At 40.3% G+C, this 27,937-nt stretch overlaps 1 protein-coding gene across 1 annotated transcript; it reads left to right on the forward strand.

Annotated features, from left to right (window-relative positions):
- The first annotated feature begins 3,550 nt into the window (after positions 1 to 3,550).
- MS4A5 (membrane spanning 4-domains A5) lies at positions 3,551 to 23,453 on the forward strand. The gene is made up of 5 exons (XM_047070254.1): positions 3,551 to 3,703; positions 7,661 to 7,789; positions 10,460 to 10,516; positions 11,722 to 11,874; positions 23,352 to 23,453. The coding sequence occupies exons 1-5, from the start codon at positions 3,551 to 3,553 to the stop codon at positions 23,451 to 23,453; spliced, it is 594 nt and encodes a 197-aa protein (XP_046926210.1).
- Positions 23,454 to 27,937: the final 4,484 nt, after the last annotated feature.

Genomic DNA, 27,937 nt, shown 5'->3' on the forward strand with positions numbered 1-27,937 from the left:
TCGCCATCTGTAAGCTTCTCTGTTAGATATACTTACTGTATCACTGGTTTCAGAAACCCTACATTTCAGGGGCACCTGGGTGGCTCAGTTGTTGAGCGTCTGACTCTTGTTTTAGGCTCAGGTCATGATCCCAGGGTCTTGGGATGGAGCCCCGCATCCGGCTCCATACTGAGCGTGAAGCCTGCTTGGGACACTCTCACACTCTCTCTCATGCTCTCTCTCTCTCTCCCCCTTCCTCCCTCCCTCCCTCTGCCACTCTTTCCTGCTTGCACTCTCTCTCTAAAATAAATAAAAAATAAAATAAAATAAAAGGAAAGAAACCCTACATTTCAGTGTCCTTCTTACTTTCTGATTAAAGGCTTTATTTTTAGTTTCTGATATATTGTATGTTTTTACTTATATGATGTTCTGGGAAATGATTTTGTTTGCCCCTTAGTCCCTGGTTAAAATAATCCCCTTCCCTCATATCCAATTACCCCTTCCGAGATATACCGGGGAGGGACACTGGGCTTCATCAATCATTCATGGGATAAGATCTCTGTAATTGAAAAAGCAAGAGAAAACCAGAGGATCTGCAAACACCTAAGCAGGTGACAGCTGGTCTCAATAGTTAGCTGCTACTGCCTAGAGTATGAATATGCATCTTTAAAAAGGGGAAGATTTTGCACCAGAGAGAAAGACAAGAAATTTAAAGGCAAAGTTGAGCTTCAGCTACAGGAAGAGAGGGATAAGAGAAAGCACAGAGGGCCTTTCATGCAACTTTCTAGCATGGGAATTAGGGAAGCTGAGGGAAGAAGAGACTTGACCCCAGTAACTGTGAATCAGAGAAGGTCGGTCGCTTGGATCATTGCAACTTTCCTGGAAAAGCCAGCAGTAAGAGGCTTCAAATGAAGCTTGATTTGGGAACACTGAGGAATACAGGGGTATTATACATTATTCCATAAGCCACTTTAGAACGAGAGCATTTTTCATGGAAATTGTAGGTTTTAGCATATTGGAAAACGAAAAGAAATGGAAAGATATAGGAAGAAAGAAAAGTAGTGCACAAATTTATCTCATTCATGTATCGAAGGGCCTAGATGCTTTATTATCAGGAGGGCTACAGCATTCCATGGCCACCCTGAAATGTAGAAATGAGGTAAAATAACTTCTGACATTTCTAAAGCTCCTATAGCTAAGCTCACAAAAATCCGTTGAACACTTATCTGATAAAGAGCCAGCCAAAATAAACTTTGGAAATACTGCAAACACCAAGTAAAACAAAGCATTTAGCCACCATGATTAAAACAGCAGTAATAATAAAAATAATGCTAACTGCTGCTATTTTTGTAATTATAATGTGTTTAGCATCCACTACCTGCCAGATATTTTATAATTCACTCACAAAAGCCCTACAAGGTAACAATTTTTATTCTCATTTTTAGATAAAAGATGCAATATTTTTTTTTTTTTTTTTAAATTTTTTTTAACGTTTATTTATTTTTGAGACAGAGAGAGACAGAGCATGAACGGGGGAGGGTCAGAGAGAGAGGGAGACACAGAATCTGAAACAGGCTCCAGGCTCTGAGCTGTCAGCACAGAGCCCGACGCGGGGCTCGAACTCACGGACCGCGAGATCATGACCTGAGCCGAAGTCGGCCGCTCAACCGACTGAGCCACCCAGGCGCCCCAAAAGATGCAATATTTTAATAAATAGCTAACTTAATATGAATATGTAAGTTAATATATCACTTAGCCAAGACCTCATACCTAGTTAATAAAAGGCCTGGGAATTAATTCTAGGTTTTTATGTTCCAAGGATTGAGACTTCCAGAACTGCATCTCCAGAATTCGCTTGCATGAATTAAAGCATAATCAAAACTTCAGGTTATCTTTCTACCATTTTATGACTATTACAACATTGTGCCAGTCATCATTCTGAGAGAGAGAGAGAGAGAGAGAGAGAGAGAGAGAAAGAGAGACTGAAAAAAGTTTATAGGAAAGCTACAACATGAGCAATGGGGATGAAATGGTGTATTACAAAGTATACTGGAATAGAGTTTGCTTAACTGAGAGAACACTAACCCAATATCAAAGGATTTTCATAAAGGAAGATCACCATTAGGATTCCATGTTCTGAAAAACTGAATGCAAGAAAGTAAATTCAGAAAAAACTATAAGGGGATTGGTACTTTAGTATGTTCTAACTGGAAAGTGGCTAGAGGCTGTCACATCAGGATTTTCAATTTAGGGAGACCTGATCTTATTAGGAAACACCAGGGGCACCTGGGTGGCTCAGTCAGTTAAGCATCTGACTCTTAATTTCAGCTCAGGTCATGATCTCACAGTTTGTGAGTTAGAGAGCCCTGTATCAGGCTGTGCACTGACAGTGCAGAGCATGCTTAGGATTCTCTCTCTCTCTCTCTCTCTCTCTCTCTCCCTCTCTCTCCCTCTCTCTCCCTCTCTCTCTCTCTCTCTCTGCCCCTCCCCTGTTCATGTTCTCCCCCACCTCTCAAAATAAATAAACTGTAAAAAAAGAAAGAAAGAAAGAAAGAAAGAAAGAAAGAAAGAAAGAAAGAAAGAAAAAGAAGGAAAGAAAAAGAAAAAGTAAAAAAAGGAAACACCAGAGGATAACAAAGGAAAGTATATAAATGAATACAAATTTTTCTCCTCCCTTCATGCAGGTCCTTGCATTATGACAGTACAGATCTTCCCATGAAGAGATGGAGTCTGTTTTCTTATCCTTAAATATAGGCCATCTCTGCAGTTTGCTTAGGTTAATGAGAGATTAGCACACATGATTCTGCAAAAGTTTAGAAAACATTGTGAGTTAGAGAAGAACCAAGAGTCTGTCAACTGCCAGCTATGTGACTGAGGTCACACTAAATCATCTAGCTTTGGCCACCGCACCAACTGACCACAGATGCAGAGAAAACCTGGCTGGTAAGAGCTGAGCTTGACCAGACCAGTAGGAACACCCACATGACCCATGGAATTGTAAGCAAAATCAAATGGTGATTGTTCCACACCATTCAGTGTTGAAGGGGTTTGTTCACAGATAAAGCTAATAAAATCCGGTGGCAAAAACAAAGTGACAACCTAAACAGCCACTATATACTTCAAGAGGTGGATTATTGATTAATTCTGAGGGCCTGACAGCTCTTGTCCCCTACCTCCTGAAGACAGAGAACTAGAATGAATGTTCCTAATACTCATTTATTTAGGAAGGAAAATGTCCTCACAGATCATCTAGCCCAGCCTGATCAATGTGAATATATGGAATCTGAAACTAAGAGAGAGCACATGACTTGTCCAAGGTCGTGGTGAGGTTCTGACTGCACTAGAACTACTGGGCAGGTCCTCTGACCCCCAGTCCTGGAAATTTTACTCACTAACCTCGAGATCTCGGCCAGTCCTGATATTCTATGACTCTATGACACTGTGGTTCTATAATTCCAAGACAAAGCACAACAATGCCAGCACTCCAGACAGCCTTGGAACAGGGGAAGAACATGGTCTAGACTGAAGTAACAAGAACATTTTTTCATTTTAAAATATCAACTACACCATCATGGATTCAAACTCTGCACACAATCCTGTGTTTCTTGTATTTCCTCCGGAGATCACTGTTTCCAAGTTTCAGTCACCAGAGTTTATAGCCACAACCTATGAATCCAGCGGCCCTTTTCCAAAATCGCTTACCACAAAAATGAAAACCTTAGGGGTAAGTAAGATCTGCCCTAATGTATACTCTACTGAGGGTGTGTTAGGGACTGAATGTTTGTGTTTCCCAAAATTCATAGTTGAAACCGTAATTCCAATGTAATGGTGTTTGGAGGTGGGATCTTTTCGGGGTAATTAGTTCATGAGGGTAAACTCTCATGAGTGGGATTAATGCCTTTATAAAAAGAGGTCAGGGAGGTAAGTAGCTCTCTTTCCACCATGTGAAGTTACAAAAGAGAAGTTTCCAGCCTGTAACCCAGAGGGGGTCTACGTCAGAACCCAACCTTGTGGCACCCTGCTATCAAACTTTCAGCCTCCAGAATCATGAGAAATAGATTTCTGTTGTTTATAAGCCATCCAGTCTATGAACCATGGGCTTAATCAGCCACCTCATCAGGGTTTTATAGATTCTATTACTTTGTTCAGAAGCCTAAACTAAGATGGGGGTTCGGGGGGGGAGAAGAAAGAGAAAAAAATATTTGGTGGTGCAATGTTTCAAGGTAGGAGCTAATTCCAACTTTTATTTCCACTCAAATCAGGAAGTGTCACATTTCTAAACCAACTATGTACAAATTTCTATGGAGAGGAAAATAATCCTCTGGGCTCTTGAAGGTCACAATTAAAGTAAAAATCTCCAAAATGACCAACTAGGAGTTTTTTCCTAGTCAAGTTCAGACAAAAGGAAGAGAAAATCAAGTAGAAGTCAATAGATCAGGTTCTATATCCTGGGTTACTGAGTTGTACGGTTTTATATTTTCCCAATCAGAACTCAGAATTCATTTTGATAACACGATATGGTATTTTTATATGTGGGGCTTTTGCAGAAAATCCCCTTAATACTGTAAATGCTCATCTCTCCACCCACCTATCCATTTCTTGAATATTAATTATTTTTTATTTACCAATCCTCCTTTCAGACAATGTGATTCAGTATGTTTGAGGCTGTGACAGGGCCTATATCTCATAACATATTTGTCTTTTCAATCCCAAGCCTTCAAGGATGGAAAATAGGAAAAATTTTTGATTTTTTTTTTCAGAAAAAAAAACAAAGTAGAGAAAGAGGGCCCACTGACATGCAGGAAAGGGCCAACAGTCTAAACTGCTTTCACATCTATTTAAATATAATGGTACTCAAACTTCCAGTAAACAGTTCATATTACTTTAACAAATATGGATTGAACTATGTGCAAAAAATTATGTTAGACACTATAGGGGGTTACAGAAATAAACACAACACACTTTCTCTCATTGAGAAGAATAAATACATAATTTAGAAATAATAAAGTGACAATATTGAAAACCACATTTCAATGTAGCATCTAATAGGAGCCATATATGGTGGGGGGGGAGGGGGTTGGAACCCAGAGAAGGAACAGTTACTTCTACTTAAAAGCAATGAGACTGGGGCTCCTGGGTGCCTCAGTCGGTTAGGCGTCTGACTTTGGCTCGGGTCATGATCTCGTGGTTTGTGGATTCGAGCCCTGCGTTGGGTTCTGTGCTGACAGCTTGGAGCCTGCTTCGGATTCTGTGTCTTCCTCTCTCTCTGCCCCTCACCCGCTTGTGCTCTGTCTCTCTCTGTCTCTCAAAAATGAATAAATGTAAAAAAAAAAAAAAAAAAGGTTAAAAGCAATGAGACAACATCATAGCAAATTTGGCATTTAATCTGAACCCTGAAGGAGTGATGTAATTTTCTTAAAGTTTTTTTTTAATGTTTATTTATCTGAGAGAGACAGAGCATGAGTGGGAGAGGGGCAGAGAGAGAGGGAGACACAGAATCCAAAGCAGGTTCCAGTCCCTGGCCCGTCAACACAGAGCCCCACGCAGGGCTCGAACCACGAACTCTGAGATCATGACCTGAGCCAGAATCGGATGTTTAACCAACCGAGCCACCTAGGTGCCCCAGAAGTGATGGAATTTTAATAAGTAGAAATGAAGGGAAAGGAAGAAGGCAGAATTTTCTAGATAGAGAAAGCACTGTGAACAAAGAGCTCATAGTAGCGTAGTTTGGGAATGGCAAAGAAGAGCTGGGAGAGAGCAAACTAGACTTGAAAGATTTAAGGGGATTGACTAAAAGACAAACAAAAAAGAAATAAGAAAAATCAGGATGGATAAATAAACTGCGGTACATCCACACAAGGGAATGTGACTTGATGGTCAAAATAAATAAGCCATCAAGCCACGAAGAGACACATGGAGAACCTAAAATATGCATTGCTAAGTGAAAGAAGCCAGCCTGCAAAGACAACAAACTATATGATTCCAACTATGTGACATTCCGGAAAAGCCAAAGTATGGAGACAAAAAGATCAGTGGTTGCCAGGGGATGAAGGGAAGAGGCAGGGTTGACTATGTGGAGGGCAGGACGTTTAGGGCAGGAAAACTATTCTGCACAATACTATAATGGTGGATACACACCATTGCACATTTGTCAAAAGCCGCAGAACGTACAACACCTAGAGTGAAGCCTAATGTAAACTATGGACTTTGATTGACAGCGATGTGTCAGTGTTGGTTCATCAATGACAACAAATGTACCAGTATGGGATGTTGGTAGTGGGGGAAGGTAACAGGAAGTACATGAGAACTCTGTACTTTTCATGCAATTTTGCTGTGAACCTAAAACCGCTTTTAAAAGTAAAGCCTCTTAATTTAAATAAAATGGTAAGTATGGTAAATTTTGTTATGTATATTTTACCAAAACTATTTGAAATGTGAAAAATCACCTTTAGGAACCAACTGGGAGAGAAAAGGAAACAACCAGGAAGGTAATTTGTGGAGACCTAATTGCCAAGAATCTTATATCCCACCCCTACTTTGATTTTACAATATAGATAAGTAGCTTCCAATCTATGAAACCAACAAATTACCTAAGGAGCTTTATAAAATATATACATCAGGTCCCTGGGCCTTGTTCCGGAACCACTGAACAGCGATTTTGAGGGGGGTGGTGGTGGTGGTGGTGGTGGTTGAAATCTGTAATTTTTAAACACTTCTCTGAACTGGATGACCGCCAGATTGGGCAGCTTTGTTTCAAACAATGTTGGGCAGCTTTGTTTCAAACGGACTGGTTCTGTCTTGCTATCCTACTTCAGCACTGACACAACACTGGAATAGAGAAAAAGGGAGCTGGTGCGGAAAAGCCAGGCAGGAAACAATTTTAATAGTTTAGAGGACTGGGCGGTGGCTATTGCGTTGAACTTACTCAAAGGAACCTGGACTTGAGCAAAAGGATCTCATTCACAACTCACCTACTTAAAGGTCATAGTTACCATGGGAGTGAATGAGATTACTCAGACCGAGAAGACAGACGGAGAATAAGAGGGCAGAGAAAACAGACTCACACACGGTACCCCTTCCATTCTTTATGTCACGCTCACCAATCTTCCCTAGCAGTTGTTAAACCCTGGCTTTATTTGTATTCATTATTTGCTTTATTTTTAATTTTTGGAGGAATCTGCACACTTTTTTCCATGGTAATACATCCCCACCAACAGGGCAGCACATCCTCACCAGCATTTGCTCTCTTGTCTTTTTGATGATAGCCATTTTAACAGATGTGAAGTCCTATCTCCTTGCGGTTTGGATGTGCATTTCCCTGATGCTTGGAGTTTGACATGGACTTCTCAGCCTCACCTGGAGATTCTACTCACTAAGTATAGGATATAGGATACAGGGCCTGAGAGTTTTCATCTCTAATTCCCAGCAGATCCTAATGTTGCCAGTCCATGGCTACATTTTCCAGAACACTGATTTAGATCACTTTACCTATTACAAAGTATCAGATAAAGGGATCAAGAAAACACCTGGGAGTATCATAAAAGGGCTTCTGCTATCCTTCCCTTATTTATAAGGAAGGTAATTGCCAAATCCTTTTAACCAAAAGAGGATCATGCACATTTTTGAAAAGGGAACCTACCGTCTTGCTTTCTCCTTATCATGACTTTTCCTCTATTTACAGGCTATCCAGATCCTGTTTGGACTGCTGAACTTTTTCTTTGGAGTTGTTTTCCTTTTTACCCTTGAAAACCCATACCCAAGGTTCCCCTTTATATTTATTTCAGGATATCCATTCTGGAGCTCTGTTTTGGTGAGTATAGGCAATTGAGTTAAATTTGAGGCCACGCCAACAGGAATACTAGGGAATTCTTAATTACAAAATGAGCTGCATTCAGTTGCATGATATGCTTTGAAAAGTTAAAATAAAAATCAACTTTGTTGAAATTTTTTCCCCATTAATTCATCAGAATTGCTGATGTTCCATCACTGGGCCTTGAAGTTCCTTTGGGAACATTTCCTTGGATCTTGACATTATTTGTCCATTAATTCATTCAAAATAAGTTGCCATCTTTATAAGCCGGACACATAGAGGAAGGCAATGAGGATCCAGAGGTTAATAATACATGGACCCTCACTATGAAAGACGGTATGAAGTTTCCTCAAAAAATAAAAAATAGAACTACTATATGATCCAGAAATTTCACTTCTGGAAATATATCCAAAGGAAATGAAAACCCTATGTTAAAGATATATCTGCACCTCCATGTCCGTAGCAGCATTATTCAAAACAGCCAAGATAGGGAAACAACTTAAGTGTCAATCAACAGATGAATGGATAAAGAAGTGTATATACATACTTGTGTGTGTGTGTGTGTGTGTGTGTGTGTGTGTGTGTGTATTACTCAGCCATAAATAACCAAGAAAATCCTGACACTTGCAATAACATGGTTAGACTTTGAGGGCATCATGTTAACGTGAAATAAGTTAGACAGGGAAAGACAAAAACTGTACAATCTCACTTATATTTAGAATTTAAAAAACCTCATAGAACTAGAGCTCAGATTTAAGGTTTCCAGGGGCAGAGAGTGAGGAGAGAAGGGATGGAGGGAGGTGTTCAAAAGGCACAAACTTCAGTTATGAGATAAATAAGCATAGCTTCAGTTATAAGACAAATGTACGACAGGATGACTACAGTTAACACTGCTGTATGATACATATAGAATTTTTTAAGAGAGTCAATTCTAAGAGTTCTCATCACAAAGAAAAATATTATTTTTCCTCTTTTTCTTTCATTTTTTTGGGGGGGTTGTATCTATATGAGATAACTGATGTCAAGTAAACTCATTATAATCATTTCACACTATGTTTAAGTCATAATTATGCTGTACGTCCTAAACAGCACTGGATGCCAACTATATCTCAATTAATCTGGGGGGGTGGGTAATAAACAAACAAAAAGAGTAATACATGGGCACTTCCTTCAAAGGGCTCTCAATTTACCAAGAAAGCAAACATGTAAACAGGTCATTTCAAGGTACTGGGATTAATGATACCACAGAGGGTGTAGAAAGTGCTTACAGAAGTCGAGATGAAAGTAAAGTAGGGAATTCTTAATTAGAATTTTTTAGAAAAGTCAAGAAACTTTTTAGAAAAAAGTTTTAGAACTTTTTAGAGAAGTAAAGAAACAGAGGTATCTTTGAGCTGCACAGAGACATTTAATCACATTTCATAACATTCAATAAACATTATTTTGGGACCTAGTATAGTGCCAGAGAATAGTGTGTGGGAATTCATAGAAAAAGCAGTTCTCGGTCTCGAGGTCTCTCAAGTGGAGAGTAGGATAATTACCATATGGTGTGATGAGTGAGAACAGACATGCAAGCTGCCTCTAGAGGAAGGGCACCCACAAAAAGGAGGGGAGACTTCCCAGGGATACTTCCAGTCTCATGGGAGTTTTTTTTTTTAATTTTTTTTTGAACGTTTATTTATTTTTGGGACAGAGAGAGACAGAGCATGAATGGGGGAGGGGCAGAGAGAGAGGGAGACACAGAATCGGAAACAGGCTCCAGGCTCTGAGCCATCAGCCCAGAGCCTGACGCGGGGCTCGAACTCACGGACCGCGAGATCGTGACCTGGCTGAAGTCGGACGCTTAACCGACTGCGCCACCCAGGCGCCCCTCTCATGGGAGTTTTAAAGGGCCAGTGGTTAAGCAGGAGGAGGGCACACGCAGAGAAAGGGAGTGGGGAATGGCTGGGGGTAAGGGGTAGGGATATCTTGCTGCCAAGGGAGAAGGGACACTTTCTATTCTGAGAACTGTAAGAGTTCAGCACAGAGAGTGAGGGTAAGAGGGGAGGCTGAAGAAATACCAGGCAGTGGGACCAGAAACTTAAAAATGGGTGTGCTGTAATCCCATCTTGAGTTTCTGCTAGGTAATGATGCTATGTATGACTCACCTCCATGAAAATCCTGGGGATTTTTTTCAGAATGCCCAGCCTATTAGCTGGGAGAACACACTGGATCGCAAATGGGCATGAAGGATGTTTCTTTTTATTTTTTTAATATGAAATTTATTGTCAAATTGGTTTCCATACAACACCCAGTGCTCATCCCAACAGGCGCCCTCCTCAAGGAGGACGTTTCTTAAAAGGATCACAGAACCTGATCCTACTGGCTGTGAACTGATTTGACACCAATGTGTCGTGATATCAAAGCTGAGTCCACAATAGCTGTAAAAGGAAGATGGATGAGAAAACTAAAGCCCAGTGTTCAAATAGATAGTTAAGACTAAAGCTACTTTCTAGTTCAGTATTTTGTCCACTACTCATTTGTAGATAGTCACCTGAGGCATCTCGCTCACTGCTTTGAGGATCATAGGAATTAGGAAGGCATGTACAAGAAACACGGAGAGGTCTGTTCTCTGAGACCTCTTTAGCATCAGCTAAACAAGCCCATCACTAAGATATTTATTCTTTTTAATAGTTCATTAATTCTGGAGCCTTCCTAGTTGCACTGGAAAGAAAACCCACAGGAAGCCTGGTGAGTTAGATTTCTCCTTTCCTAAAAAATGTGTAACATTGAAATAATTAAGTCTAGCCTTGAAAATGAATTTGGAAAAACTTTAAACCACTACGATTCCACAAACTGTCAAGTACTGATACCAACTGATGGCATTTTGGGTTTTTTTGTCCATAGAATCATAAAACACTAATGCCAGAAGAGTTTTCTTTTCTTTTTTTAAAAAAATTTTTAGTGTTTATTTTTGGGAGAGAGAGAGACAGAGTGCAAGTGGGGGAAGGACAGAGAGAGAAGGGAGACACAGAATCCAAAACAGGCTTCAGGCTCTGAGCTGTCAGCACAGAGCCGACGTGGGGCTCGAACCCACGAACTGTGAGATCATGACCTGAGCCTAAGTTGGACGCTTAACTGACCGAGACGCCCAAGCGCCCCTAGTGCCAGGAGAGTTGTCTAGGTAATCCAGTTTCTTATTTATGAAAACACTGAAACATAGAATAAATCCCCAAGTTCCTAAGCCAAAAGGTAAAATGGGTCTCAGCATTTCAGTGACACACTCAGTCATTCTTTTTGTAAGTATTTGTGGTCCTATCTCCTGCCAGACATTTCAATAGGCACGAGTTTATTAGCTCACATGACAGGCATACCGTGAAGACAATCTAATTAAACCTTATAAGCAAAAGTTCAAATAAATAATATAGTGTTAATGAGTGTGAGATTTTAACTTACAGATAAATTATAAGTAGAATATTTTTACTTTTCTCAAAGAATCAAAAATGTGAGATATTAATTAACAAGCCAAGAAAGTAATTCCAGCCCAGGGTGTCCCCTGCAGGTTTGAAGTTTGGGGAAGAACTAAAAATTGCAAAGAAATACAATGTTTAGTTAGAGTCATGAAACAAAAATGTAAGTAGGTCATGACTTTTACCAGGGCATCAAAATGCAATGCAAGGTGACAACGCCTAAGTCCCTTTTTGTCCAGTGTGCACTCCTTCCCCCGAGTAAATGGGAGTTAACTCGGGTACAGATCATGGAGGACAGAAGGATTTTTCAGAGCTCCCTGGATCCCATTATTCTGTGGCTGAGAGCCCGAAGCCCAAAGGGATGAAGTGTCTCACAGATGATCACACAGCTGCCTAATGGCATTGCAATGCTGTGACTAAAACCCTCTCCTGGTCTTCCCACTGCTGCTCTGCCTATAGCCTGCGTGTTATGTTCATCTCTTTCAGGTGAAGACAACCCAAGCAATGAATTCTCTTAGTGCCTTGGCAGCAACAGCTGGAATTATTCTCATCGCACTTGGTCTCGTTCTAGATCAAAACTACTTTTGTGGCCATGAAGACACAAATAGCCGGTGCCCGGCCATTAATACCCTATTCATTGTAAGTATGCCACATTTTTACAGTAAGGGATAATGGGGGTAATTGTAAAGATTTATTAGCACCCGATCAGCAAAATCTAAATAACATTGTAGACACATGCATTGTCTTTTATTTACGAACATTTACAGAAATAATAGGATCTTCTAGGTTATACCAGGCATTGTGGAATAGAAAAATAAACGCATTACGACCCCCACCTTTAGGATTTCACAGATGAGTAGAGAAGGTAAAACATGTACCAATGAGTGTAATATAAAAGACCGAGTGTTACAAGAGGAAAACTACAGGTAGAGCAGTTCAGTGGTAATTCATAGCCCTAGAGGTACATTAGAATCACGAGGGGAATGTTTTTATGGTTTTGGTTTTGGCGTTAATATTTAGTCTGGACTTCTGACAAAACATGGTATACATTGAAAACAGGGATTTATTTCTAATCTTTCCAAAACACCACTAATATTAGTTTAAGGTAATGTAAAAGATGTAAATCTACAGAAAAAACAGTCAACAAGACCCATCAAAATTTGCAGAGAAAGCTGGAAAGTAATCACCTGAGGAAAAGGGAGTCCTTACAGAAGTAAAATATGGTGGGGCACTTGGGTGGCTCACTAGGTTAAGTGTCTGACTTCGGCTCAGGTCATGATCTCACAGCTCATGAGCTCAAGTCCCACATGGGGCTCTGTGCTGACAGCTTAGAGCCTGGAGCCTGTTTCAGATTTGGGTCCCTCTCTCTCTGCCCCTCCCCTGCTCATACTCTGCTTCTCTCTCTCTGAAAAATAAAATTAAACAATTTTTTTTTTAAAGTAAAATATTGCGGTGCCTGGGTGGCTCAGTTGGTTGAGCGTCCGACTTTGGCTCAGGTCATGATTTCCCGGTTTATGGGTTCAAGCCCTGCGTCGGGCTCTGTGCTGACAGCTCAGAGCCTGGAGCCTGCTTCAGATTCCGTGTCTCCCTCTTTCTCTGCCCCTCCCACACTCATGCTCTGTCTCTCTCTCTCTCTCTCTCTCTCTCTCTCAAAATAATATAATAAATAAATGTTAAAAAAAATTTTGTTTAAAAAAGTAAAATATGGACATTGCAAGAGCAGACATCCTTCCTCATCTTTTCCCTGTGCTTAGAATGAAAGCATGCATGGGGCACCTGGGTGGCTCAGTCGGTTAAGCATTCGACTTTGGCTCAGGTCATGATCTCACAGTCTGTGAGTTCAAACCCCGCATCGGGCTTTGTGCCAACAGCTTGGAGCCCGGAGACTGCTTCAGATTCTGTGTCTCCCTCTCTCTCTGTCCCTCTCCTGTTCATGCCGTCTCTCTCTGTCTCAAAAATAAATAAACATTAAAAAAATTTAAAAAATGAAAGCATGCAGTTTTTCATCATTAGGTATGCTGACGGCTGAGGGTTTTTTATATGGACTTGATCAGATTGAATAAGTTTTTTCTCTTCCCAGTTTGTTAAATGTATGTGTTGAATTTAGTGTTGAATTTAGTGAAATTCTTTTTCTAGATCTACTGAGATCCATGTGGGTTGAATTTAGTGAAATTCTTTTTCTAGATCTACTGAGACAATCATGAGGTCTTTGTCCTTTATTCTATTATTGTGCTGCATTGCACTGATTGCCTTTTTTGTCTTAAATAAACCTTACATTCTTAGGATAAATCCCACTCAGTCATGGTATATAATCCTTTACAAATGTTATCAGATTCAGCTTTCTAGTACTTTGTTAAAGATTTGTGCATCTATATTTATAAGGGATACTGGCCTATAGTCATCTTTTCTTGTGACGTCTTTGTTTTTTGTGTCTGGTTAATACTGGCATTATAGAATGAGTTGGAAAATATTCCTTCCTCTTATACTTTTTGTTAAATTTTGTGAAAATTGGTATCAAATTTTCTGTAAACGTTAGGAAGACTCACTGGTGAAGTCTCCTGGGTCTGGGTTTTTCTTTGTGGGATGTTTTTATAATCACTGTCATCCGTGTATTTAGGTTTTCTATTTCCTCTTGGATCAGTTTCAGGAGCTTGTCCCTTATTGTCGGCCTGAGTGAATGAAGAAACATGACAATACTGATTTTCAAGGAAGGTTGCCATGGTAATACTGTGTATGTAGGGTTGTCTACCAATAACCTAGCACCTTGAACTAGCACAGAGGAGATAAAATAGCCAAGATGATAAGCCCATCGTCATCAATGGCATCTGTCATTTTGAAGGGGGAATAATTTTGTTCTGGTCATCTTGAGCAGAGGAAGCAGCCTAGTTCCTAATTGTGAGGAGCACAGGGCCACCTGTGCATTAGCTGTCCTAATCTTTTAGACCATTTGCTTCCGTGAGGTTTCTAGATTATAGCTTGATGTCTATAATAAGTGTGGTAGTGGTGGTGGTGGTGGAGGTTTCCATAAGATCTTATGAAAAAAGACTCAAGTGTACTCTTTCCCTGATGGTATTTCCAAAATAACCAATCCCCTGCCTAAGGTCACACAAAAACGATTAGCTGGCTGGCAAGGGAAAGTAGTCCACATCTGTTTGGGGGGGGGGGCAAGATAAATTTTATAATCAGTTGTCAGAAAAGAAGTTATATAATTCACCGAGATATAACACAGAATCAATTTCTGAGGATTTAGTCAATGATTACCAGGAAGTAAGAAGATATCAGGGACAGCAAAAGCCTTAGAAAATCTACCCCTGCCTGCAGATACAAGGAATCAGCAGCCTCCAACAGGTGGAATATATGAAGAGTTTCCTACAGCCAATTTCCTACACATAGACAAGACTGGAAAAGGTTCCTTACAAGTTTTTACTAAGCGATCCAAGATAATTGGTCCTAGAGAGGATACTGGTCAAAAAGACATTTTACTCATTAGTCCTGGTGGCTGAATAAGAAGACAGAATTTTAAATCTATAATTATTCCTTCCCTAAGATTTATTCTTTTTTTAGTGTTTATTTTTGAGAGAGAGACATACAAGAGTGAGAATGAGGAGGGGCAGAGAGAGGGAGACACAGAATCTGCAGCGGGCTCCAGGCTCTTACCTGTCAGCACAGAGCCTGACGCAGGGCTTGAACTCACGAGCCGTGAGATCATGACCTGAGCTGAAGTTGGACGCTTAACCAACTGAGCCATCCAGGAGCTCCCCCACCCCATGATTTATTCTTATAGATACACAAAAACATAGATAAAAGGCAGATTGGAAAACAGGATGGTTAGTGGCAAAGCTTTGGCAGACTGTCTTTTTCCTCCCCCACCAAGTAAAAAGTAAACAGGAACAAATGTGAAGGGCTAATGAAAAAGTCCTGAGAGACCTGATTTCTAGGACAAATAAACACTATTCAATAAAAAGTGCTAGACTCCCCTCATCAACACGATGTGCAAACCCTGCACAGGGATGCTCAAACAGATTCAGTGGAATAGTCACTAAATGAGTCAAAGGACCAGGACCAAAATGGTGAGGGGTCTGGCTAGACCTCTCTGGGGGTCTCTGTGACTGTCTGGCACCTTCAAAGACCACCAGGAAAATCAAAGGCAGTTAAAAGCTGAATGTACTAAATCTGCTAATCAAAGGAGAGCATAGGGTCTCAGATGCAATAAGGGGAAACAGAAAAGAGCATTTATAGGCTTTCATCAGCTGGAGTAGTCACAAGGTAATTTTAGGGGAGAGGAACAGTAGTCTGGAAAGGATCTGGTCAGAGTTGCAAACTAGAATAGTTGCAAGGATAGTCAGTGGTCTAATTTTTCGAAAACATTAATTCACATGGAATTACCATTAAGACATTTCTCTGTGGTCCTACCTTGAACATAAGGCTCTGAGAAGCCTTATGTTAAAACCTTGAACTTAGATATTTGGTCTTGCATCCATATCATGCTTTGGTGCACTTCAATTTGCTGAGTCAAAGTACAGTTACTTTTCAAATCATGGTTTCTTTCCATGATCAATTCTTAATAATCTTAACTAAAACTAAAGACTATGAAAATTATCAAAAGGAAAAAGTAGAAGCCACTGGACTAACAGTTAACTTCTCAAAAGCAACAATAAAAGCCAGAGACTGAACGATATCTTCAGTGTTTTGAAACAAACAAAAAAATACCAACCAAGAGCCTATCATTCATGGCCCATTAAAACATCTTACAAGAATGAAGTGAAATGAAGTCTCTTCAGGGACACAAAATTCAAGCTTGTCTCCTGCAGAGCAGCATTAAAGGAATAATAATGAACTCCAAGTACAAAGAAAATGATAGCACAATGAGACACAAGAAGGAAGGAAGAACAAAGAATGTGATAAACACATGGACAAATACGAGTGAAGGCTGCTTGTGTAATACAGCAATAATAAGATACACTGAGATTAAAAATAAAGTATTTAAAATACCAGTCAGGGGGCGCCTGGGTGGCTCAGTGGGTTAAGCGGCTGACTTCAGTTCAGGTCATGATCTCGTGGTCCATGAGTTCGAGCCCCACGTCGGGCTCTGTGCTGACACCTCAGAGCCTGGAGCCTGTTTCGAATTCTGTGTCTCCCTCTCTCTCCGACCCTCCCCCGTTCATGCTCTGTCTCTCTCTGTCTTAAATATAAATAAACGTTAAAAAAATTAAACAAAATTAAAAATAGAATAATAATAAAATACCAGTCAGAATTAACATGTAAATAGAGAAGGGAGCAAATCATGTTTTTGCTATTTGAGTTTGCTAAGGGCCTGAGTTTTCCCTGAGAAGAGGGTGAAGGTTTGAAGAACTTTAGACTTTGATATGTTTTAAAACTTAATGGTATCATCAAAAGTAAAAAACTAGCTCACAGATATATTTTGTCTACTATTCCAACAACAACAGAATACACATTTTTGTAACACACACAAAAAAAATGATTATATATTGGTAAATATGACAATTTCAGATTAATACCAAAGGTTGAAGTCATAATGTATGTCCTATGCAATAAAACCATAAACAATGATTTAAAATAATTTCAAGCCCCTATGTGGTTGGATATGAAGAAGTGTGCTTCAAAGGAATTATCGGATCAGAGAAAAAATTAAAATATAAATCCAAACATGTTCTGAAATGAAAGCTCAAAACCTTGAGGGCAGAAGGTAGAACAATACTTTAAGGCAATTCATAGCTTAGAAATGTAGATACTATAAATTATGAAACTTTGAAAAACAATGGTCCAAACATTAATCTCAGGGATTAAAGGAGAGAAAAGTTAGCCCAAAGAAAGAAGAATAAATTAATATATAATGACAAGAATGGAAATTAGTAAAAAAGAAATCATGCACACATTAGAAAGGAGTAAAACAGCCAATGACTGGTTTACAGAAAACACTCATAAAATATACAAATCCTTGGGGCACCTGGGTGGCTCAGTCAGTTAAGCGTCCGACTTCAGCTCAGGTCCTGATCTCACGGTTTGTGGGTTTGAGCCCCGCATCAGGCTCTGTGCTGACAGCTCAGAGCCTGCTTCGGATTCTTTGTCTCCCTCTCTCTCTGTCCCTCCCCTACTCATGCTCTGTCTCTGTCTCTCAAAAATAAATAAACATTAAAAAGAATTTTTAAATATACAAATCTTTTTTTATGGTTATGACAGAGTAATTTATATCAGAGCATCCCTCTAGTGAAAACCACTTTAATTAAAAGCTTATTAGAATTTCAAAACATTTCCAGCTGTTTGAATATACATGAAAGATACCACAGACACCAGGATTTGAAGTGCAAGGATCATGTAAGAATTGTACACATTGAAGTAAACCCAAAATGCTCCATCGCATTCCTCCACAAGTTATTTGCTGACTCCTAACGTGTAGGATGCAAAGCTCAGAAACCAAGCTGATAGGAAGCTAAGAGGCTAAAAGGCCAAGAATAGGTTTCAGCAGTCATGCAGTGCTGGGGACAGACACACAAACTGTTCAGAGTCCACCAACAGCAGTGGTGGAGTCTAGGAAACACCCCGAAATTTCACTTCTGAAGAAAGACTACACCCTAGAACCAAGGACAAAAGAAACAGATCAGCCATCCCACAAAACTGAAATCCATCCTTGGAATTATTATCATCAAGGTAACCTTCCCCTAATCTGTCTGATGGAAGAAAATTACATCATCTCCAGAGGAAGACAACATAATTTAGAATTTCTACCATTTTTTGCATATTACGTTTAAGTGTAAACAAACAAACAAAAACCAGACAGAACCACTCATGCCAGAAGGTAGGACATCCCATTCAAAGGAAGAAAGGTAAACTTCCAACTGACTTTTCACTTGGAGGCCTGATAGAGGCCGCAGGACAGCGGAATGACATTTTTAAAGTGCCGAAATAAAATAACGCGTGGAATTCTATGTCCAGTGAAAATGTTCTTTAAAAGTAAAGTTGAAATAGAGATATCAAACCAACACAAACTGAAGACAATTGGCATTGGCAAATTAGCCCTGAAGAGTATTGAATCAGTAATCAAAAACCTCCCAAAAGAGAAAAATCCAGGACCAGATGGCTTTGCTGGCAAATTCTACCAAACATTTAAAGAAGAATTAATACCAATTCTTCTTAAACTCTTCTAAAAGGTGGAAGCATCCAAATTCATTTTATAAGCCCAGGAATACCCACGCCAAAACCAGACAAGTACACCACAAGAAAATTGCAAGCCAATATCCCTGATGAATATAGATGTAAAAATCCTCAACACATTATTAGCAAACTGGATTCAATAGTATATTAAAAGTCTCATACACTATTATCAAGTGGTGTTTATTCCAGGGATGCCAGGTTCAACATACACAAATCAGTCAATGTGATATTACCACAATAACATAATGAACAATGAAAATCATATGACCATCTCAATAGATGAAGAAAAAGAATTTGACAAAACTTAACATGCAAAATTTAAACATAATTTAAATTCTCAACACACTGAGATAAAGAAACCTATCTCAACATAATAAAGGCCATATATGACAAGCCCACAGGAACAAGACAAGGATGCCTACTCTTAACACTTCTATTCAACAAAGTACAAGAAATCCTAGCCAGAGCAATTGGGGGAAGAAAGGGAAAAAAAATGAAAAAAAAAAAAGAAGAGGGGAGGGGAGGGGAGGGGAGGGGAGGGGAGGGAAGGGAAGGGAAGGGAAGGGAAGGGAAGGGAAGGGAAGGGAAGGGAAGAGAAGAGAAGAGAAGAGAAGAGAAGAGAAGAGAAGAGAAGAGAAGAGAAGAGAAAGCACCCAAATCAGAAAGGAAGAAGTAAAAATGTCTCTGTTTGCAGATGACATATTATACACAGAAAACCCTAAAGACTCCACCAAAAAAACTATCAGAACTAATAAAATGAATTCAATAAGATTGCAGGATCCAAATACCAATATATAAAAATAAGTTGCATTTCTACATACTAATAAAGATCTATGAGAAAGAAATTAAGAAATCACATCTGCAATTGCATCAAAAAAGGTAAAGTACCTAGGAATAAATTTAATCAAGGAGGTGAAGGAACTTGAAGACATTGATGAAAGAAACAGAAGGCACAAATAAATGGGAAGATATCCTCTGTTCATAGATTGGAAGGGTTAATATTGTTAAAATGCATATACTACCCAGAACAATCTGCAGATTCAGTGCAATCCCCATCAAACTACCGATGGCATTTTTCTCAGAAATAAAAAATAATCCTAAAATTTGCATGGAACCACGAAAGACCCAAAGAGCAGAGCAGCAATCTTGAGAAAGAAAAACAAAGCTGAAGGCATCACATTTCTTGATTTCAAATGTACTATAAAGCTATAGTTCTCAAAAACAGTAAGGTATACAAACAGACGCACAGGTCAATGGAATGAATACAGAGTCATAAATAAACGTATGCATGTATGATCAATTAATTTACAACAAAGGAAAGGCGCCTGGGTGGCTCAGTCAGTTAAGCGTTCGACTTTGGCTCAGGTCACGATCTCACAGTTTGTTGGTTCAAGTCCTGCGTCAGGCTCTGTGCTGACAGCTCAAGGCCTGGAGCCTGCTTCAGATTCTGTCTCTCTCTCTCTCTCTCTCTAGCCCTCCCCCACTCATTCTCTCTCCCTCTCTCTCTCTCTCTCTCAAGAATGAATAAATGTTAAAAATAATTTTAAAAAATTCACAACAAAGGAGCCAAGAATATATGATGGGGAAAGGACAGTCTCTCCAATAAATGGTTATCAGGAAAATTAAAAGGCCACACACAAAGAAATGTAACTAGACCACTATCTTACACCATACATAAAAATCAATTCAAAATAGATAAAATCTATCTATTTTGAATGAATAGAAAGATCATTCAAAATAAAGACCTGAATGTAAGACCTAAAATCATAAAACTCCTAGAAGAAAACATAGGTAGTAAACTCTCTGATATCAGTCTCGGCAATGATGGTTTGGATTTGATACCTGAGGCAAAAGCAGCAAAAGCAAAATAAACAAGAGGGGCTACATCAAACTAAAAAGCTTCTGCAAAGCAAAGGAAACCATCAATAAAATGCAACCTATGGAATAGGAGAAAATAGTTACAAGTCACATATCTAATAAGGGGCTGATATACAAAATATATAAAGAGCTTGTACAACAGCAAAAAAAATTAAAAAGTGGGCAGGGGATCTGAATAGACATTTTTCTAAAGAAGACATACAGATGGCTAACGAGTACATGAAAAGACACACTATATCGTGAGTCATCAGGGAAATGCAAATCAAAACCACAATGAAATATCACCTCACATCTGTTAGAAGGCTATTATCAAAAAGACAAGAAATAACAAGAGTCAGTGAGGCTGTGGAGAAAAGGGATCCCTTGTGCACTGGCGGTGGGAATGGACATCGGTGCAGCCACCATGGAAAACAATACGGAGGGTCCTCAAAAAAATTCAAAATAAAACTACTATATAATCCAGCAACTACACTTCTGAGTATGTATAAGAAGGAAAAGAAAACACTAACTCAAAAAGATATGAGCCACCTTCATATTCTTTGCAGCATTATTTACAATAGCCAAAACATGGAAACAAGCTAGACGTCCATGAACAGATGCATATGTGGTTCACTTACAATGGGATATTATTCAGTGATGAGAAAGAAGGAAAGCCACCTGTCTGTAACAACACGAATGGACTCTAAAGACATTATGCTAAGTGAAATCTCCATCCGACTAGATGGAGGGAAACAAGTACTGTATGACATCTCTTACATGTGGAATCTTACAAAGCCAATTTCATGAGAACAGAGAGTGGAATGGTGGTTACCAGGGGCTGCGGGGTGGAGAATTCGGACAGATGCTTGTCAAAGAGTACAAACTTCCAGCTAGAAGATGAATAAGCTCCGGAGGTCTAATGCACAGCAATGTCAATATTACTAACAATACTATATTATATACTTTAGTGTTGCAAAGAGATTAGATCTTAAATATTCTCACCACCAAAAAAACCCAAATTGATAATTAGGTGACATGATGGAAGTAATTAGCTAACCAATGTGGTGGTGACCATGCTGCAATATACAAGTGTATCAAATCAACATATTGTATACCTTAAACTTACACAGGCTTATATACCAATTATAACTTAATTAAAAAAAAAAAAGTAAGTGAAAAGGCAAGGCACAGAATGGGAGTTAATCTCCTCAATACATCTATCTGACTGAAGACCCATATCCAGAAAGTATTAAGCACTCCTGAAAATCAATAATAAAAAGACAAAAAAAAAAAAAAGAGTAGCACTTGAACAAGCTCTTCACAAAGAAAGACATGCCAATGGCCAGTAAGTACGTAAAAATTTGTTCAACATTATCAGTTATGAGAAGAACGCAAATTCAAATCACAACATTTGTATGCACACCAGAATGACTTTAATTACAAGGACTGGCAAAACCAAATGTTGGCAGGAATGTGAAGCAAATGGAATTCTTGTACATTTTTGGTGGGAATGTAAAATGGCTCAACCACATTGGAAAACTATCTGGCAGTTTTTATGAAAATTAATCAGGCCTATTTTTTGTCTCCACAATATATATAAGAATATTCATGGGGCGCCTGGGTGGCTCAGTCGGTTAAGCGTCCAACTTTGGCTCAGGTCACGATCTCGCGGTCCGTGAGTTCGAGCCCCGCGTCGGGCTCTGGGCCGATGGCTCAGAGCCTGGAGCCTGCTTCCGATTTTGTGTCTCCCTCTCTCTCTGCCCCTCCCCCATTCATGCTCTGTCTCTCTCTGTCCCAAAAATAAATAAACGTTAAAAAAAAAAAAAGAATTGGGGCGCCTGGGTGGCGCAGTTGGTTAAGCGTCCGACTTCAGCCAGGTCACGATCTCGCGGTCCGTGAGTTCGAGCCCCGCGTCGGGCTCTGGGCCGATGGCTCAGAGCCTGGAGCCTGTTTCCGATTCTGTGTGTCCCTCTCTCTCTGCCCCTCCCCCGTTCATGCTCTGTCTCTCTCTGTCCCAAAAATAAATAAACGTTGAAAAAAAAAAAAAAAAGAATATTCACAGAAAATCTAATAGTAAAAACTAGAAACAATTCAAATGTCTATCAACAACAGAGTGGCTAAAGAAACGGACTATTCAAACAGCAGGATATTACTAAGAAACAAAACAGAGGGGCGCCTGGGTGGCTCAGTCAGTTAAGCCACTGAGTACAGCTCAGGTCATGATCTCCTGGCTCGTGAATTCGAGCCCCGCGTCGGGCTCTGTGCTGACAGCTCGGAGCCTGGAGCCTGCTTCGGATTCTGTGTCTCCCTCTCTCTCTGCTCCTGCCCCGTTCATGCACAGACACACTCTCTCTCTAATATAAATAAACATTAATAAATAAAATAAAATAAAAACCATGTGACTCTAAAATAAACAGTTTGTCAACCTACACTCACACCACGTAGACACGGTTGCAGAACAGAATGTGAACCCTATGATCTTCACAAACTTTCACTGGCAAAACACTGCGTGTCCAGCCTCTGGGCTCCCAACAAAGTGTATATGCTGTTCGTGCTCTTTGGTGCCAAGATACAAAGCATTTTAAGGGTCTCTGGCAGTTATAAAAAGAACGGAAGATGGTACTATTAGCCTATGCTTCGATCTGTATGTCTTTTTCGACATGTTCCTCTTTTTTTCTGGGCCCTGTAGGGTTTTCCCCTCTCTTCTTTCTTTCCTTTTCTATTTTTGCTTCTATTTTTTTTCCTATTTCTTAATCTTTCTCCTTCAACAGACTACTTTTTTGATATCATTTTTTATATTGGTATATATTTTGAAATGGAGGCTTTCCTGCCTATAATACAGAAAATGTATTGTTTTATATGACTTTCTCTAAGAAAATAATACGCCGTCCTGCACTGTGTTAAAATGGCTGTATATCCTTACGATCTTGCACTAATTTACTTCGTAGGCACGGGATGCACTTGAGACATGTGGGAGAGCTTTTCCCAGCTGGGCATTTCTACCTCACTGTCATCAGAAAAATCATTATTGTGATAATACCATGATTCTCCTTTTTTTCCTTCTTCTTCTTTTTCTTCCGTTCCAGGGAATTTTGATTATGTTGATGGCCTTCAGCGTTATTGAATTATTCATCTCTCTGTCTTTCTCAATTCTGAAGAGATGCTTTTATTGTTGCAACCGTGACTAATGGTGCTGAAGCGTACTGTGGGAATAAAGATGTGTTACAATCTTTAGGTGAGTTCCTCCTCACCTCCTAAAGAGGTGAGTTCCGTGTGGGAGAAAAAGCCAGCAGGAACATAGAACCTTAAGGCTGGCAACTGTCTGAAGCAAAAGGGGAGTGACTTCAGAGGGTGGGCTCTGGGAACATTCTGGCTAATAAAACACATCCTTGCCAGGTCCTCCTCTCCCTCAATCACATGGTCACCTTGCTGTCGCCTCCTGTTATTCATGCATCCACTGAGCAACACAGCATCGCCACTGTACAAATTGAGAAATGAGCCAAAGCCCACGGTGTGGGGTGAGCAGGTCTGTGACGTCTCCCGCCGATCTGTCCAAGAGACTCTACCTAACGGCTCCTTCTCCATGGTTGTATGGAAAAATGAGGTGGTCTGGAAGAATGGCTCGACCCACACATTTTACAATGATACTGCAAGATCATTAATGTTAGCCACTCATAATAACCAGAACAGTTAACAATGAAGGTATATATCGGTAAAAGCCACTAGAGAGGTCCGGGCACTGTGCTGTTTTAGGTGTGTTACTCATTGAACCTCACAAAAAGTCTAAGAGGTGAATGTTACTGTTATATTCATTTCATGGGCCAGGGAGCTGAAGTCAAGAGAGGGTAAGTAAAGTGCCCCCGGTGACAAAGCCCACAATGTCAGAGCCATGACAGCAACAGGCGGCCTGGCTCCAGAGTCCAGGGTTTTGATCCCTACACCCACGTACCAACGTCCCTTAAACTCTTGGTCTCAGAACCCCTTTACACTCAAAACAATTATTCAAGACCCATCACACATAATACGAGTAACATTTTATTAACACAACATTTTATTAACATGACATTTTTTCCAAAAGGAAAAAGAAAATTAGTGTGGAAAGTGGTGCTGTTACATAGTTTTACAAATCCTTTTTTTTTTTAGGTTACTTAACATTATTTTTATTTTTTAAAGGTATAGTTTATATACCAAAAAAATGCACACATTTCATGTATACGTATTCCCTGATGCCATCCCCATACCCAAGGTACTCAGCATATCCATCACCTCTAAAAATGTTCCTGTGCTTTTTTGAGGGTTTTTTGTTTGTTTTTTGGCAAGAACACTTAATGTGAGGTCTATTCTCTTCACATATTTTAAAGTGTACAATTCTGTATTAGTAACTAAGTACTCTGTTGCACAGATCTCTAGAACTTACTCATCTTGAATAACAAAAACTTTATACCCATTGAGAATCAAATGCCCATTTAACTTTACTGCACATTCAAATCACCCCAGCAACTTTTATAAACGCCCCCCCCCTAATGCACCACCCCACCCCATGGCAATCAAATAAGAATGTGGTGAGAGCTGGGCATCAATAATTTTGTAAAGATTTCCAGGTGGTTCCAGTGCAGAGCTTCTCTCTAGCTTAATGGAAGGCAACTGGATTCTGGTAACTGCTTTCGCAGCCCGTCTGATGTGATGGCTCATGTTCTGTGGCCTGTGGAGAGACCGCTCTAAACTCGTGGAAAGGGGAACTAAGGTCTCAGTATTATTATGAAAGCGATCTTGAGGTCACAGACCCCCTGAAAGAGCCTCAAGGACGCCGGGAGATTCCCAGGCTGCATGCAGAGACGGCCGCCTTACACTGCATTTCCTTCCGCTGACACGATCCGCCAAGTACTGGGGATCTTCCCTCTGTCTTTCCACCTGTCAGGACAGCCCTCTGAGGGAGCTATGTGGAGCCTGCCCCTTAGGCATGCGAACCGAAGCTCAAAGCGGTTGAGTTTTCTGAGACTACAAAAGGGAGTAGGATTTAGAACCAGGATTTGAATCAAGACGCCAAACTCCAAATCTCATCATCCTATGCTGCTTTTGGCACAGAAAACGTTTAGCATGTGCAAAGAAATACACTATCAGGTTTTCGTTTCTGCCATAAGCTGGAAGGAGAAAGGCCTATGCATACATGTGTGACGGTAGGAGACGGGGGAGCAAGATTCTGATGAAAAATAGTCATTTTATTTACTTAAAATATCTATTTCCAGTGGAGTCACATTCTGATGAAAACTACATGGCAGCCGAGTACGGCTGAGATGTGTGGATATATGAGACCTATTTAAGGGTGGGAACACCATCGCCTAATGGTAAGGGCTTTTAAGTCAGATCCAGGTCTCAGTGTTAGTTTTGCCATTTAAAGCTTAAGGACTTGAACAACTTACTTAACCTTTGTGAGCTTGAATTCCTAGACTAAAATGCAACAGTAATACCTACCTAATGGGGTTGCCGTGAGCTTTAAATGAAATGTGAACTAATTTAACCAGAGCCTAGAACTTAAAAATCGCGTCATAAACGGCAGGATTTCTTTCAAATTTGTAATTGAGGGTTTCTTGCTTTCTCAACGTCACATTTCATCACTTATGTGACTCGGGGCCAGTTTCCCTCATTTCCTGAATGTTCGTCTCCACAATCCTAAAACGGAATCAATACCACAGGTGTTATACGGACAGTGCTTGGCATATAAGTAGGTGCTCAACTAGTAGTATTTTTGCCTGTTAAAAATATAAAGTAGTTTCTCGGATCAGAAGGAAGACCTCACAAACTCCAAAGCTCTTACGCACTTGAATTTACGTTTTCCTTTGGTATCAGTGATTTACAAACACAACAGTGACATTTTCCAAGTCATAACCAAGATCTATTTGCAGTAAGATCTTTAGTTTCACCTCTCAGGAACCCTGCTTCTCCCTTACCAATTCTCTGAAACCGAAACCCTCCAACACCAGATAATTCGGGGTCCCCGATGCCTTGCTGAGCAGCACCTTGTCTTGGGGAACACACCATAATATTACCTCCTGATACTGGAGAGAGCGTTGTGATAATCATCTGGAGGGGGAGAAAGAACCAAAACAGAACCACAATCTCTCAACAATCAGAAAAACTGGCCCTGCTTTCAAGGGACGTGTAGTAAGGCTGACTGAGTGAGGCAAGGACAGATATCATTGTGCTGTAGAATGTAGTTTTCATAGGAGAGGCAAAATGTCCCAAGGATTAAAAAAAAAAAAAAAAAAAAAAGTAGGAGTGTTAGGAGGTGGGGGGATAAAAGGAAGGCAAACTGAACTAAATTGAAGTTTAGTTAATAAACTTGTGTGTAGACTTTAAGAGAGAGACCATCATCAGGAAGCAAGAAAGCCACTAGGTAATGACAGGAGGTTGAATTCAGAGGGGGAGAGATTTTAAATGGGTGGCAGACCCAATATCCTCAAACATTACAGAGAGAAAAAAAATTATAGAGCAAGTGCTACCGACAAATCCAAACTGTGGTGGGGATGTCACACACTCAAGCACTGAAAGGTCAATCAATCCAAACCAGCAAAGGTAAAGTGAAAGTTTGTTTGTTTATGCAGAATCAAATTCAAGTTTATTCAAATTCAAATGTATTCAAACTTCAAATTCAAGTTTATTTATCATAGAGCCGCCTAACTGATCTCACTGGCCACCAAGAACAGGGTAGCAAACACTCTAAGCCAGACGTGGGCAGAACAGGGCCGACACGAGAAAAGGATGTGGAATTCAGGTTGTGCAAACCCAGTCCAAGCCTCACCGACGCCATACGTGAGCAAGCCCGGACCCTGTTTCCATGCTCACTGAAACGAAGGTGCGCTCCAGTGACCACCCACCGTCCTGGACTCCAGCCTCACGCCTCCCCATCATCCACAACTCCGATGTCACGTTAATGATCATCCCCGGCACCGACCGTTCAAGCAGTTCAGCGGATCCTCAGACCCACAACCAGAATCTGAGATGGATGGTGCAGCTTATGGTCCCACTTCCCTTCTACGAAATTTATGGGAGGTGACTGCGTGCCTTCACGTGTGGACACTGATGACAGCAAGTCCTCTATTCAAATGGTAGCCCGTTCCACTGACGACCTGCTTCAGTGGTGGGGAGGTGTCGTTTGTTTTTATGTTGCACCCAGACCAGCCACTCCAGAACGATTACCGCCCATTGCTTATGACCCTCCAGTCCGAACCATCTTAAAGAATAGAGAGTGAGAAGGAGAAATAGAGAAGAGAGGAGGGAGGGAGGAGGAGAGGGAGGAGAACAGAGAGAGGGACAGAGGGAGGGAGAGATGGAGGGAAGATAGGAATTAACTCAGATTTGGCAGGAGTGCGGCCTTCTTTCAGCACTAGATGAAGGCAAACAATTGCTTAGTTACAGCCCTGACTCCCTAATAAGATAAAGCGATGCACAAGGAAACTAAAAAGCAATAAAAAAAAAAATCCAACAACATGAACATAGGGGTTGTATAGGTGGAGGCAAGGGGTACGAAACCTTTGGGCAAAAATTCCTTTCCCAAATGTTCACACTTTCCTGGCCACCGGCTTCTTCCATCCCTCACTTGATCTACCCCTAGCACAGCTCCAGGCCAGACTGAAGAGAGAGGCGACGCAAGAGAACCAGAAAGATGGTGGGA

This window comes from Lynx rufus, unplaced genomic scaffold (assembly GCF_022079265.1).
Source record: "Lynx rufus isolate CCGP_SWC_20201006 ecotype Redwood Valley unplaced genomic scaffold, mLynRuf1.p SCAF_9, whole genome shotgun sequence".
In the NCBI taxonomy this organism is placed as follows: domain Eukaryota; kingdom Metazoa; phylum Chordata; class Mammalia; order Carnivora; family Felidae; genus Lynx; species Lynx rufus.

Coding starts and splice junctions, on each gene's coding strand:
- MS4A5 (XM_047070254.1), top strand. CDS start 3,551: ATGGATTCAAACTCTGCACACAATCCTGTGTTTCTTGTATTTCCTCCG. Junction 10,517..11,721: donor GAAAACCCACAGGAAGCCTG/GTGAGTTAGATT, acceptor CATCTCTTTCAG/GTGAAGACAACCCAAGCAAT. Junction 11,875..23,351: donor CCATTAATACCCTATTCATT/GTAAGTATGCCA, acceptor CTTCCGTTCCAG/GGAATTTTGATTATGTTGAT.